Source organism: Scyliorhinus torazame, chromosome 8 (genome assembly GCF_047496885.1).
Source record: "Scyliorhinus torazame isolate Kashiwa2021f chromosome 8, sScyTor2.1, whole genome shotgun sequence".
In the NCBI taxonomy this organism is placed as follows: domain Eukaryota; kingdom Metazoa; phylum Chordata; class Chondrichthyes; order Carcharhiniformes; family Scyliorhinidae; genus Scyliorhinus; species Scyliorhinus torazame.
Window position 1 is genome coordinate 160,103,635 of NC_092714.1, and position 14,777 is coordinate 160,118,411.

At 51.0% G+C, this 14,777-nt stretch overlaps 1 protein-coding gene across 1 annotated transcript in view; it reads right to left on the bottom strand.

The window, feature by feature from the left end:
• LOC140428229 (coagulation factor X-like) overlaps positions 1–14,777 on the bottom strand; it is a 414,303-nt gene that overhangs the window by 358,361 nt on the left and 41,165 nt on the right. The window contains exon 3 of the mRNA XM_072514476.1: positions 5,703–5,727. Coding sequence (XP_072370577.1) covers positions 5,703–5,727 — 25 coding nt within the window. The remainder of the gene's footprint in view (positions 1–5,702; positions 5,728–14,777) is intronic.

The following is a 14,777-nucleotide window of genomic DNA, read 5'->3' on the forward strand; positions in this document are numbered from 1 at the left end:
GTCCCCAGGGCCTGATGGGATCTACCCCAGAATACTGAAGGAGGCTGGAGAGGAAATTGCTGAGGCCTTGACAGAAATCTTTGGATCCTCACTGTCTTCAGGGGATGTCCCGGAGGACTGGAGAATAGCCAATGTTGTTCCTCTGTTTAAGAAGGGTAGCAAGGATAATCCAGGGAACTACAGGCCGGTGAGCCTTACTTCAGTGGTAGGGAAATTACTGGAGAGAATTCTTCGAGACAGGATCTACTCCCATTTGGAAGCAAATGGACGTATTAGTGAGAGGCAGCATGGTTTTGTGAAGGGGAGGTCGTGTCTCACTAACTTGATAGAGTTTTTCGAGGAGGTCACTAAGATGATTGATGCAGGTAGGGCAGTGGATGTTGTCTATATGGACTTCAGTAAGGCCTTTGACAAGGTCCCTCATGGTAGACTAGTACAAAAGGTGAAGTCACACGGGATCAGGGGTGAGCTGGCAAGGTGGATCCAGAACTGGCTAGGTCATAGAAGGCAGAGAGTAGCAATGGAAGGATGCTTTTCTAATTGGAGGGCTGTGACCAGTGGTGTTCCACAGGGATCAGTGCTGGGACCTTTGCTCTTTGTAGTATATATAAATGATTTGGAGGAAAATGTAACTGGTCTGATTAGTAAGTTTGCAGACGACACAGAGGTTGGTGGAATTGCGGATAGCGATGAGGACTGTCAGAGGATACAGCAGGATTTAGATTGTTTGGAGACTTGGGCGGAGAGATGGCAGATGGAGTTTAATCCGGACAAATGTGAGGTAATGCGTTTTGGAAGGTCTAATGCAGGTAGGGAATATACAGTGAATGGTAGAACCCTCAAGAGTATTGAAAGTCAAAGAGATCTAGGAGTACAGGTCCACAGGTCATTGAAAGGGGCAACACAGGTGGAGAAGGTAGTCAAGAAGGCATACGGCATAGAACATAGAACATAGAAAATACAGCACAGAACAGGCCCTTCGGCCCACGATGTTGTGCCGAACCTTTGTCCTAGATTAATCATAGATTATCATTGAATTTACAGTGCAGAAGGAGGCCATTCGGCCCCCTGAGTCTGCACCGGCTCTTGGAAAGAGCACCCCACCCAAACTCAACACCTCCACCCAACACCAAGGGCAATTTTGGACACTAAGGGCAATTTATCCTGGCCAATCCACCTACCCTGAACATCTTTGGACTGTGGGAGGAAACCGGAGCACCCGGAGGAAACCCACGCAGACACGGGGAGGACGTGCAGACTCTGCACAGACAGTGACCCAAGCCGGAATCGAACCTGGGACCCTGGAGCTGTGAAGCAATTGTGCTATCCACAATGCTACCGTGCTGCCCTTAAGAACAAATAAATCTACACTATATCATTTTACCGTAATCCATGTACCTATCCAATAGCTGCTTGAAGGTCCCTAATGTTTCCGACTCAACTACTTCCACAGGCAGTGCATTCCATGCCCCCACTACTCTCTGGGTAAAGAACCTACCTCTGATATCCCTCCTATATCTTCCACCTTTCACCTTAAATTTATGTCCCCTTGTAATGGTTTGTTCCACCCGGGGAAAAAGTCTCTGACTGTCTATCTATTCCCCTGATCATCTTATAAACCTCTATCAAGTCGTACCTCATCCTTCTCCGTTCTAATGAGAAAAGACCTAGCACCCTCAACCTTTCCTCGTAAGACCTACTCTCCATTCCAGGCAACATCCTGGTAAATCTTCTTTGCACCTTTTCCAAAGCTTCCACATCCTTCCTAAAATGAGGTGACCAGAACTGTACACAGTACTCCAAATGTGGCCTTACCAAAGTTTTGTACAGCTGCATCATCACCTCACGGCTCTTAAATTCAATCCCTCTGTTAATGAACGCGAGCACACCATAGGCCTTCTTCACAGCTCTATCCACTTGAGTGGCAACTTTCAAAGATGTATGAACATAGACCCCAAGATCTCTCTGCTCCTCCACATTGCCAAGAACTCTACCGTTAACCCTGTATTCCGCATTCATATCTGTCCTTCCAAAATGGACAACCTCACACTTTTCAGGGTTAAACTCCATCTGCCACTTCTCAGCCCAGCTCTGCATCCTATCTATGTCTCTTTGCAGCCGACAACAGCCATCCTTACTATCCACAACTCCACCAATCTTCGTATCGTCTGCAAATTTACTGACCCACCCTTCAACTCCCTCATCCAAGTCATTAATGAAAATCACAAACAGCAGAGGACCCAGAACTGATCCCTGCGGTACGCCACTGGTAACTGGGATCCAGGCTGAATATTTGCCATCCACCAATTGCCTTCATTGGCCAGGGCATTGAGTATAAGAATTGGCAAGTTATGTTGCAGCTGTATAGAACCTTAGTTAGGCCACACTTGGAGTATAGTGTTCAATTCTGGTCGCCACACTACCAGAAGGATGTGGAGGCTTTAGAGAGGGTGCAGAAGAGATTTACCAGAATGTTGCCTGGTATGAGGAGCGGTTGAATAAACTCGGTTTGTTCTCACTGGAACAAAGGAGGTTGAGGGGAGACCTGATAGAGGTCTACAAAATTATGAGGGGCATAGACAGAGTGGATAGTCAGAGGCTTTTCCCCAGGGTAGAGGGGTCAATTACTAGGGGGCATAGGTTTAAGGTGAGAGGGGCAAGGTTTAGAGTAGATGTACGAGGCAAGTTTTTTACGCAGAGGGTAGTGGGTGCCTGGAACTCGCTACCGGAGGAGGTGGTGGAAGCAGGGACGATAGTGACATTTAAGGGGCATCTTGACAAATACATGAATAGGATGGGAATAGAGGGATACGGACCCAGGAAGTGTAGAAGATTGTAGTTTAGTCGGGCAGCATGGTCGGCACGGGCTTGGAGGGCCGAAGGGCCTGTTCCTGTGCTGTACATTTCTTTGTTCTTTGTTGTTCTTTGTCTTATCACATGGCTTCAGTGATGTCATTGTGTGGGTGGAGCTGAGCTGTCGTTCTGTGGGTTTTACTTTCGCTTTGAGTTTGGACTAGTTTTGAACTGCACAGGTTGAACAAATAACAAAGAACAAAGAAAATTACAGCACAGGAACAGGCCCTTCGGCCCTCCCAGCCTGCGCCGATCCAGATCCTTTATCTAAACCTGTCGCCTATTTTCCAAGGATCTACTTCCCCCTGTTCCCCGCCCGTTCATATATCTGTCTAGATGCATCTTAAATGATGCTATCGTGCCCGCCTCTACCACCTCCGCTGGCAAAGCGTTCCAGGCACCCACCACACTCTGCATAAAAAACTTTCCACGCACATCTCCCTTAAACTTTCCCCCTCTCACTTTGAAATCGTGACCCCTTGTAATTGACACTCCCATTCTTGGAAAAAGCTTGTTGCTGTCCACCCTGTCCGTAACCTCTCATAATTTTGTAGACCTCAATCAGGTCCCCCCTCAACCTCTGTCTTTCCAACAAAAACAATCCTAATCTACTCAACCTTTCTTCATAGCTAGCACCCTCCATACCAGGCAACATCCTGGTGAACCTACTCTGCACCCTCTCTAAAGCCTCATCCTTCTGGTAATGTGGCGATCAGAACTGCATGCAGTATTCCAAATGTGGCCTAACAAAAGTCCCATACAACTGTAACATGACCTGCCGACTCTTGTACTCAATACCCCGTCCGATGAAGGCAAGCATGCTGTATGCCTTCTTGACCACTTTATCGACTTGTGTTGCCACCTTCAGGGTACAATGGACCTGAACTCCCAGATCTCTCTGTACATCAATTTTCCCCAGGACTCTTCCATTGACCGTTTAGTCCGCTCTTGCATTGGATCATCCAAAATGCATCACCTCGCATTTGCCCGGATTGAACTCCATCTGCCATTTCTCTGCCCAACTCTCCAATCTATTTTGCTGTATTCTCTGACAGTCCCTTTCGCTACCTGTTTCTCTGTTCATTTTAAAAGCTGTTTCCAGACTGCTTGATAACTTAAAAGAGATAATTGCTTTCTGGAAGGAATTCGATCCTGCTGTTTGAAAAGGGGAAGAGAGTATCAAAATTGCATCTTACACCAGTGAGAATGCCATGTGCTGGGCCACACCTTTGAAAAGGTGTTTCTGGTTTTACTTGGATTTTGTTATTGAATTGGAACAGTTAAGGGGGAATTCACTGAGGGTACTTCATAGATTACTGTAGCTGTGTGGGGTCTTTATGTCTGTAGATGATAAAAATTCTTACTGTGTGTGTTTATACAAATGTGAACTAAATTTGTAGAATAAAGTTTCTTTTTTGATTAAAAGCTTTAAAGAATTCTGTTGAATAACACATTGTGCGCATTGTAACCAAAATAAATAAATAGTTCTAAGTCAGATGAACTGCATGATATACTTTGGAGTTTTCTAAACCTTGTTCCATAACACTGTTAAAATAAGGAAAAGAGAATATGAATGCCAACTAGTGAGAAACATAAAGGCCAAACATAAAAGTTTATTTAGGTATGTAAAGATTAGCAAGGAGAAATGTGGGTCCATTCCAGGCAGAGGCAGGAGAATTCATTTATTTACTTTTTTTAAATTTAGAGTTCTCAATTCGTTTTTCCAATTAAGGGGTAATTTAGTGTGGCCAATCCATCAAACCTGCACATCTTTGGGTTGTGGGGGCGAAACCCACACAGACACGGGGAGAATGTGCAAACTCCACATGGACAGTGACCCATGACCGGGATTTGAACCCAGGTCCTCGGCACCGTAGCTAACCACAGTGCCACGTGCTGCCCTGAGGCAGGAGAATTTATAATGGCGAATAGAGAAATGGCGGAGAAACTAAATAATGACTTTATGTCTGTCTTCATGAAGGGAAATACAGAAAATCTCCCTGAAATCCTAGGAATTTGTGAAAACTAAGAACCGAAATAAGTCAGCATTAATAAAGAGGTATATCTTGAAAAATTAACTAAATTGAAGGTTGATAAATCCCCTCAACCTGGTGAGCTACATCCCAGAGTGTTGAAGGAGGGGCCTCTAGAGATAAAGAATGCATTGGTCATCTTTTAAAATTCTATAGATTCTGGAAAGGTTCCTGCAAATTGGAAAGTTGCAAATGTAAGTGGAAATTGAGAACTGCCAACGTTTTGTTGATGTCAGCAGTAGGAAGAATACTAGAATCTATGATAAAGGATGTGATAAAAGTAACATTGTGTGGATGCTGCAAATCTTCTTCAAAAGAATCATGGACTTTTATAGCACAGAAGGAGGACATTCAGCCCATCGGGTTGGCACCGGCCCCCAGAAGAGCTACCTAGCTATTCCCCAGCCCCTCTAAATTCATCATTTTCAAATATATATCCAGCTCTCTTTTGAAACCTTCCACGGAATCTGCCTCCACCACTCACCCAGGCAGCGCATTCCAAACCCCAACCCCAAGAAATTTCTCATCTCACTCCTAGCTCTCTTACTGATCATCTTGAAATTGAGACCCCTTGTCACTGACATACCACCGAGCAGAAACACATTATCCTTCTTTACCCTATCAAAATTGTTCATCGTTCTGAACACCTCAATAAGTTCTCTCTTAATAATTTTTGCTCTAAGGAGCAGGCTCGGATGGGCTGAATAGCCAACTCCTGTTCCTATGTTCATTGCCCATCATTCCTAAAGGGACTAGCCAACTAAGTAGCAACTCTTGCAGTGGAACTAGAACCAATATAATAAAATGATTACTTACCTACATATTTACTCCAGTACTCATCCTGAAACAAGAAGGTGACATCATATCAGCATACAAAGAACATAGAACAGTACAGCACAATACAGGCCCTTCGGCCCACGTTGTTTGTTGACCATTTATCCTAATCTAAGATCAACCTAACCTACATCCCTTCAATTTACTGCTGTCCATGTGCCTGTCCAAGAGTCGTTTAAATGTCCCTATGACTCTGACTCGACCATCTCTGCTGGCAGTGCATTCCACGCACCCACCACTCTCTTTGCAAAGAACCTACCCCGAACATCTCCCCCATACCTTCCCCCAATCACCTTAAAATTATGTCCCCTTGTGACCCACTCTATCCATGCCTCCATCACCTTGTATACCTCTATCAAGTCACCTCTCTTCCTTCTTCGCTCCAGTGAGAAAAGCCCTTGCTCCCTCAACCTTTCTTCATAAGACATGCCCTCCAGTCCAGGCAGCATCTTGGTAAATCTTCTCGGCACCCTCTCCAAAACATCCACATCCTTCCTATAATGAGGTGACCAGAACTGGACACAATATTCCTAGTGTGGTCTAACCCGGGTTTGAAAAAGCTGCAGCAAAACCTCGCGGCTCATAAACTCAATCCCCCTGTTGATGAAAGCTAACACACCATACGCTTTCTTAGCAACCCTATCAACCTGGGTGGAAACTTTGAGGGATCTATGTACATGGACCCCAAGATCCCTCTGTTCCTCCACACTTCCAAGAATCCTGCCTTTAACCCTGTATTCAGCATTCAAATTCGACCTTCCAAAATGAATCACTTCACATTCATCTAGGTTGAACTCCATTTGCCACTGCTCAGCCCAGCTCTGCATCCTGTCAATGTCCTGTGTAAGCTGCAACAGCCCTCTACACGTCACTACCTACAAGTCTATCTACAAGTCCCCCAACCTTCGTGTCATCGGCAAACTTACTAACCCACCCTTCCACTTCCTCATCCAAGTCATTTATAAAAACCACAAAGAGGCGAGGTCCCAGAACAGAACCCCGCGGGACACCACTGGTCACCGACCTCCAGGCGGAATATTTTCCATCCACTACCACTCGCTGTCTTCTTTCAGCCAGCCAATTCTGTATCCAGACAGCCAAATTTCCCTGTATCCCATGCCCCCTGAGTTTCTGAATGAGCGTACCATGGGGAGCCTGATCAAATGCCTTACTGAAATCCATATACACCACATCCACTGCCCGACCTTCACCAATGTATCTCATCACATCCTCAAAGAATTCAATGAGGCTTGTGAGGCATGACCTGCCCCTCACAAAGCCATGCTGACTATCTTTAATCAAACTATGTTTTTCCAAATAATCATAAATCCTATCTCTCGGAATCATTTCCAGTATTTTGCTCACCACAGACGTAAAACTGATGGGTCTGTAATTCCCAGGGATTTCCCTATTCCCTTTCTTGAACAGGGGAACAATATTCGCCTCCCTCCAATCATCCGGTACTACTCCAGTGGAGAGTGAGGACGCAAAGATCATCGCCAACGGTGCAGCAATCTCCTCCCTCACTTTCCATAGTAACCTTGGATATATCCCATCTGGCCCAGCGGACTTATCTATCCTGATGCTTTTCAAAATTTCCAGTACATCATCCTTCTTAATATCAACCTGTTCGAGTCTATTAACCTGGTTCACACTGTTCTCATTAGCAACATGGTCCCCCTCGCTAGTGAATACTGAAGCAAAATATTCATTTAGGGCCTCCCCCATCTCCTCAAACTCTAGGCACAAGTTCTCTCCACTATCCCTGATCGGCCCTACTCTCACTCTGATCATCCTCTTATTTCTTGCATGTGTAGAACGCCTTGGGGTTTTCCATAATCCTTCCCACCAGGGCTTTTTCATGCCCCCTTCTAGCTCTCCTCAGTTCATTTTTGAGTTCCTTCCTGACTACCTTGTAACGCTCTAGAGCTGAGTCAGATCCTTGCTTCCTCAACCTTACGTAAACTTCCTTCTTCCTCTTGACTAGAAGTTCCACTTCTCTTGTCATCCAAGGCTCCTTCACCTTACCATTCCTTCCTTGTCTCAGTGGGACAAAACTATCCAGCACTCGCAGCAAGTGCTCCTTAAACAACCCCCACATTACTGTTGTGCATTTCCCCAAGAACAATTGTTCCTACTTTATGCTCCTCAGCTCCTGTCTAATAGCAATATAATTTCCCCTCCCCCAATTAAATACCTTCTCATACTGTCTGTTCCTATTCCTCTCCATGACTATGGTAAAGGTCAAGAAGCTGTGGTCACTGACACCAAAATGCTCTCCCACCGAGACATCTGACATCTGGCCTAGTTTGTTGCCAAGTACCAAATTCAATATGGCCTCCCCACTAGTCTTATCCACATACTGAGTCATGGTATTGTGGAAGGGCACAGAAAGACATAGGGCAGGATTCTGTGATCCTGAGGTTCAGAGGTGCCATCAGAAATGTGGTCGTGTTTCTCGATGGCGTCAGCACGGCCTCAGGATCAGCAATTCTGGCCCCTACAAGGGGCCAGCACGGCACTGGAGCGGTTCACGGCTGCTGACCCTGGCGCAAACTGGGCACCGGGGAATCCTTGCAAGCGCAGTGGCACCGGCGCCAATGCGCACATGTGCAGTGGATTCCTTCAACGCGCCGGCCGTGACGCAAGATGGCGCAGGACCACAGGTGCTGGCACGGAGGAAACAAGGCCCCCAGCCAAAGAGGATGGCCCGCCGATCGGTGGGCCTCGATCGCGGGTCAGGCCACATCGGAGGCCCCCTTCCCCCGGGGTAGGGACCCCTCTCTCCCTCCACAGGCTGGTCCCGACCCTTCCACGGCGAGTTCCCACCGGCTGAGAGCAGGTGTGGACGGTGCCAGCGGGACACGGCGTTTTTACGTCCCGGGCCGAGAATCGGCGGGTCAGCCACGTAGAGCGGCCCGCGGCCGGCGCCGCGCCAACCACAGCAATGGCGTCAATTCTCCGCTCTGCGGAGAATCGCGCGCTGGCGTCGGAGTAGCGCGGCGTGATTCGCGCCGGTCGCGGGGATTCTCCGGCCCCGGGCTGAGAGAATCCCGCCCATAGTATTGTGAAAGGGCACAGAGAGACATAGGCCGGGATTCTCTGACCCCACGCCAGGTCGGAGAATCACCGTGGGTTGCACGAATCGTGCCACTCTGCCCCGACACCGGCTCGCCAATTCTCCGGTGCTGATTTTCAGCCGCCCGCGGGATCGCTGGAATTAAGTCCCGCAAACTGCCAGCTCCAGTGAGTGTTAAATGGCAGTGGGAGTTCGAGAGACGACGGCCGCGTGCTAGGTGCCAACTGTCGCGATGGCTAGTGTCGATAGCCCACCATCATTAAAATTCTACCCTATGTTACTATCTACTGTGCCCATGCCACCTTTATTTTGAGCATCTCTTCTGTAATCATTCTGCAATTCCCTCTATTATAATGAGGTCCCAGAGGACTGCTGAATAGCTAATGTGGTACCGCTGTTCCAGAAAGGTAGCAGGGATAATCCAGGAAACTATCGGCCGGTGAGCCTCATGTCGGTAGTAGGCAAATTATTGGAGAGAATTCTCAGGGAGAGGATTTATACTCATTTGGAAACAAATGGACTCATAAGCGATAGACAGCATGGTTTTGTGAATGGGAGGTCATGCCTCACTAACTTGAACGAGCTTTTTGAGGAGGTGACAAAGGTGATTGATGAGGGGTGGGTGGTGGATGTTATTTACATGGACTTCAGTAAAATCTTTGACAAGGTGCCTCATGGCAGATTGGTACAAAGGGTGAAGTCACACGTGACCAAAGGTGAGGTGGCAAGGTGCACCTTTATAGGGCAACACGGTAGCACAAGAGATTAGCACTGTGGCTTCACAGCGCCAGGGTCCCAGGTTCGATTCCCTGCTGGGTCACTGTCTGTGTGAAGTCTGCACGTTCTCCCTGTGTCTGCGTGGGTTTCCTCCGGGTGCTCCGGTTTCCTCCCACAGTCCAAAGACGTGCAGGTTAGGTGGATTGGCCATGAAAAATTGCCCTCAGTGACTAAAAAAGGTTAGATAGGGTTATTGGGTTACGGGGATAGGGTGGAAGTGAGAGCTTAAGTGGGTTGGTGTCGACGCGATGGGCCGAATGACCTCCTTCAGCACTGTATGTTCTATGTTTTATTAAGGTGAATACAGAATTGGCTCGGTCACAGAGACAAAGGGGAGCAGTAGAATGATGTTTTTCTGAATGGAAGGTTGTGACTAGTGGTGTTCCACAGGGATCTGTGCTGGGGCTTTTATTGTTTGTTTGTAGTATACATAAACGATTTGGAGGAAAATGTAGCTGGTCTGATTAGTAAGTCCGCAGATGACACCAAGGTTGATGGAGTGGCAGATAGTGTTGAGGATTGTCACAGGATACAGCAGGATACAGATAGGTTCAAGACTTGGGCAGAGAAATGGCAAATGGAGTTTAATCTGGCCAAATGTGAGGTAGTGCATTTTGGCAGGTCTAACATAGAGGGGAAATATGCAGCAAACGGCAAAACTCTTAGCAATATAGAAAGTCAGATAGATCTGGGTGTACAGGTCCACAGACCTTAGAACGTGGAAATACAATTGGACAGGGTAGTCAAGAAAGCAGATGGAATGCTTACCTTCATTGGACAGGGCATCAAGCATAAAAACTGGCAAGTCATGCTACAGTTGTAGAGAACCTTGGTAAGACCGCACTTGCATTATTGTGCACAATTCTGGTTGCCACACTACCAGAAGGATGTAAAGGCTTTGGAGAGGGTGCAGAGGAGGTTTACCAGGATGTTGCCTGGTCTGGAGCTATGTGGAGAGGCTGAATAGACTTGGACTGTTGTCATTAGAACGACGGAGTTTGAGGGATGACCTGATGGAGGTCTACAAGATTATGAAGGGCATGGAGAGAGTGGATGGGCAGGCACTTTTTCCCTGGGTGGATGGGTCAGTCACTAGGGGGCATAGGTTTAAAGTCCGTGGGGCAAAGTTTGGAGGAGAGATGTGCGAGGCAGATTTTTTACACATAGGGTGGTGAGTGCCTGGAATGCGTTGCCAGGGGAGGTTGTTGAAGCAGATACATTAATGGCGTTCAAAAGGCATCTCGACAAACACATGGATAGGATAGGTATAGAGGGATACGACACAAGGAAGTGCTGAGGGTTTTGGCAAAGGTTGGTATCATGACCAGTACAGGCTTGGAGGGCCAAAGGGCCTGTTCCTGTGCTGTACTGATTTGTTCTTTGAAAACATTAAAACAATTTATTTATAATTATATTTTCTTATCCTGGGCAGAATTTGTGTTATCCCTCTCTATTGTCCCCAAAACAACTTAATGGGCGGGATCCTCCGACCCCCCGCCGGGTCGGAGATTCGCCGGGGGGCGGCGTGAATCCCACCCAGCCACCCTGATGCCGGCTGCCAAATTCTCTGGTGCCGGGGTTTTGGCGGAGGCGGGAATCGTGCTACGCCGGTCGGCGGCCACTGGCAGCAGCACCCCCGCCGATTCTCGGGCGGGCCTGTGCCGTGGGGGGCACTCTTTTCCTCCGCGCCGGCTGCTGTAAACCTCCGCCATGGCCGACGCGGAGAAGAACTCCCCTGAGCATGCGCGGGATTGACGCCAGCACACGCTGGCGCTCCCACGCATGTGCCAACTCGCGCCGGCCGTCCGGCGATTGGCGCGGCGCCAAGCCCTTCCGCGCCAGCTGGATCTACCATTTCATCATGGTATTGGATTCATCGACCATGAGTAGAGTCGTATTGAGCTTTTCAACCGTGTTGCTGATGCTATGATCATCATATCCGAATAACTCAGCCATGTCTGAGTAGTACTCTTCAATAAACAAATCATCCTCTTTGGTTTCGGATTTGTTAATGTGCTCTTCACTTTTCATACTGCAAATATCTTGGGCGGGATTCTCCACTCCCGCGCCGAAGTGGCCGCGCCGTCGTGAACGCCGTCGAGGTTCACGACGGCGCGAAACGGCCCTGATCCCGACCGATTCAGGGCCCGAAAATGGGCAGCGCTGCGTCATAAATTGCGCGATCCGCGCACAGAGGACCCGGAGGAGAACAGAGGAGATGGCTGAGCCCCGAAGAGCTGCACCCAGGTTCCGGGATACGGACCTGGACACCCTAGTGGATGAGGTGGAACAGAGAAGGGACACCCTCTGCCCAAGACGTGGGCATCGCCAGCCATCCAGCGCGGTGAGGTACGGCTGGCGGGAGGTGGGCACTGCAGTCAGCGCTGTGGGGCAGACCCCCCGGACGGGGGAGCAGTGCCGCAAGAAGCTGCATGACCTCACCCGGGCTGCCAGGGTAAGTGCCATGAGGGTGCCCCCAGGCTCCGCCCCCCCCCCCGGCACGGGGGGGGTAAGTGGGGTGCGGGGGGGTTGGGAGTGTTGGGGGGGACTGGGGCATCAGGGGCGATGTTGGGGGGGGTCAGGGGGGTTTGGGGGGGGGGGGTCACGGTGCCCAACTATCTACTCAACTCACATGAGCCCCGGAACCCCCCTGGAGCGAACCCATGGTGTGCTGTCTCCTGAACCAGCAACAATGTTGTCTACATCTGCATGCCCTGATGATACCCGCCTAATGGTGATGCTTTATCCAACCCCTAACTGTTCACGAGCAGAGGGCCCTGGACCTCGCTGGGGGATCCGCCACCCGGGAGGTCGCGCCATGCCTGGTCGGAGGCGCAGAAGCAAGTGAGAGAACCCTGCATGTCCTCTCCACCCCCAACCCATCATCGCCCCCCTCACACTCTGGCCACTGCACCCCCGATCCCATCCCCCCTCACACTCTGGCCACTGCACCCCCGATCCCATCCCCCCTCACACTCTGGCCACTGCACCCCAGATCCCATCCACCCTCACACTCTGGCCACTGCCCCCCAGATCCCATCCCCCCTCACACTCTGGCCACTGCACCCCCGATCCCATCCCCCCTCACACTGTGCACCCACCACCACCATACACCCCAAAGCCGTGTCTAACGAACCCCGAATCTTTTATGTTCCCCAGGGCCATCCGCCGAACCTTCAGGGACGTCTCGCCCAGGAAGCAGCGCAACGCCGCCCACCGCAACTGCACCCAGGGACGCACGCCAGAGGTTGGCAGTCGGTCGGACAGGAGGGCAGACCCCACAGTCTGGGACACAGGACCGGGACGCTGAGACCACCGGGACAGACATCAGTCAGGGGCACAGGGTGGACAGTAATGCCGAAGCCCACATCACGGCCACACACCCGCTGGATCGAACTGGAGGTCAAGACGACATGGCCCGCATGGAGCTTGTGCCTGGCCATGAGGGGGACCAGTACACACCAGACTTCTGGACGGATGATGACCTCGAGCTTGCGGCACTGCTGTCTCCCACACCGTTCACCATCGCAGAGACACTCACCTCGGTTGGGCATATAAGTGATGAGGTTCCCGGGTCACTGTCTGGTGCGCACCCCACAGCCGAGCCGGTACAGCAGGTGGAGATTGGAGCAGCCGAGGGGCTGGACGGTCGGAGGGCAGCCCAGGCCCAGCAACCAGCTGCCACCCAGACGGTTCCCGGGTTCCTGGATGTAATTGACCCACCCGGACAACCGATGCGTATGGACACCCAGGGACTGAGTAACGGGATGAGGGCCATCTTCCAGGACCTGCACACGCAGCTGGAGGAGTCTATCCGCGTCCAGGAGCAGGGAGTGGTGCCGCTCATCGCAGCCACCCAGGCCGACACCGCACGGGTGGCGTCCACGGTGGAGGCAATGGGTGAAGGGGTTTCGGCCATGGGTCAGGTTCTGCAAGGCGTTGGGCTTCACGTGCACACGTCACCCATGGCCCAGGAGCGGGCTGCCCTCTCACAGTTAGCCATGCGCCAGAGCCAACAGGACATTTCCGCCGCTCTCCGGGCCCTGGCCGAGTCTCACCATGCCATGGCCCGGTCCCAGCAAGCGATGGCTCAGTCCCAGCAGTCGGTCGCGGAGAGCATTGACCGCCTGGCGCACGTGATGGATGGCGTCGCGCACTCACAGGTCGAGGTCGCACAGACCTTGGCAGGAATGTGGCACTCCCTGGGCCCCGTCTCGGTGAACATTCGGACCGTGGTTGATACCGCTGCAGGCCGCCAGGACTGGCAGTGCCAGGTGTCGGGGGTGCGACGGGGCATGTCTCCGAGCGCATCTCCGTCCCACAGTGATGCCCGGGGGCCACCGGGCTCCCCGAGGGAGGAGGAGGTTCTGGGGCCCGTCCCGGTAGCTCCATCAAGGGACGTCCCGGAACACTCGGCCTCCCCCCGCTCCGTCCCTGGCGCATCTGGTGGGGAGCGGGCAGGTCAGGGTGGCACCACGCCATCCAGCACACCCGCAGAGCAGCCTGGCCCATCGAAGCCGGGCCGCCCCAGGAAACGTGTGCCGATGGGGAGCCATGTCGAAGGGCATGATTCACAGCAGTCCACCTCCACTCCTGCTGTACCATCTGGGAACACACCTAGACGTAGTGGTAGGGCCCGTAAGGCCCTAGTGGGCAGCACGGTAGAATTGTGGATAGCACAATTGCTTCACAGCTCCAGGGTCCCAGGTTCGATTCTGGCTTGGGTCACTGTCTGCGCGGAGTCCGCACATCCTCCCCGTGTGTGCGTGGGTTTCCTCCGGGTGCTCCGGTTTCCTCCCACAGTCCAAAGATGTGCAGGTTAGGTGGATTGACCATGATAAATTGCCCTTAATGTCCAAAATTTCCCTTAGTGTTGGGTGGGGTTACTGGGTTATGGGGATAGGGTGGAGGTGTGGACCTTGGGTAGGGTGCTCTTTCCAAGAGCCGGTGCAGACTCGATGGGCCAAATGGCCTCCTTCTGCACTGTAAATTCTATGAAATCTATGTAAGGCAAAGTCGTTAGGCATGTACGAAGTTGGCACGGGTGCAGGGCACAGTCTAGTTGTAGTGGGTAGGGCACCTATGTTTACCACACGAATAAACGCACTGTTAAATCTGACTTGTAAGACTGTGTGCTATGACCGGTGCCAGGGGGCCCGTGAGGGTGACCGAGTGGCGTAGTGGTATACGAGCCGTTCAAG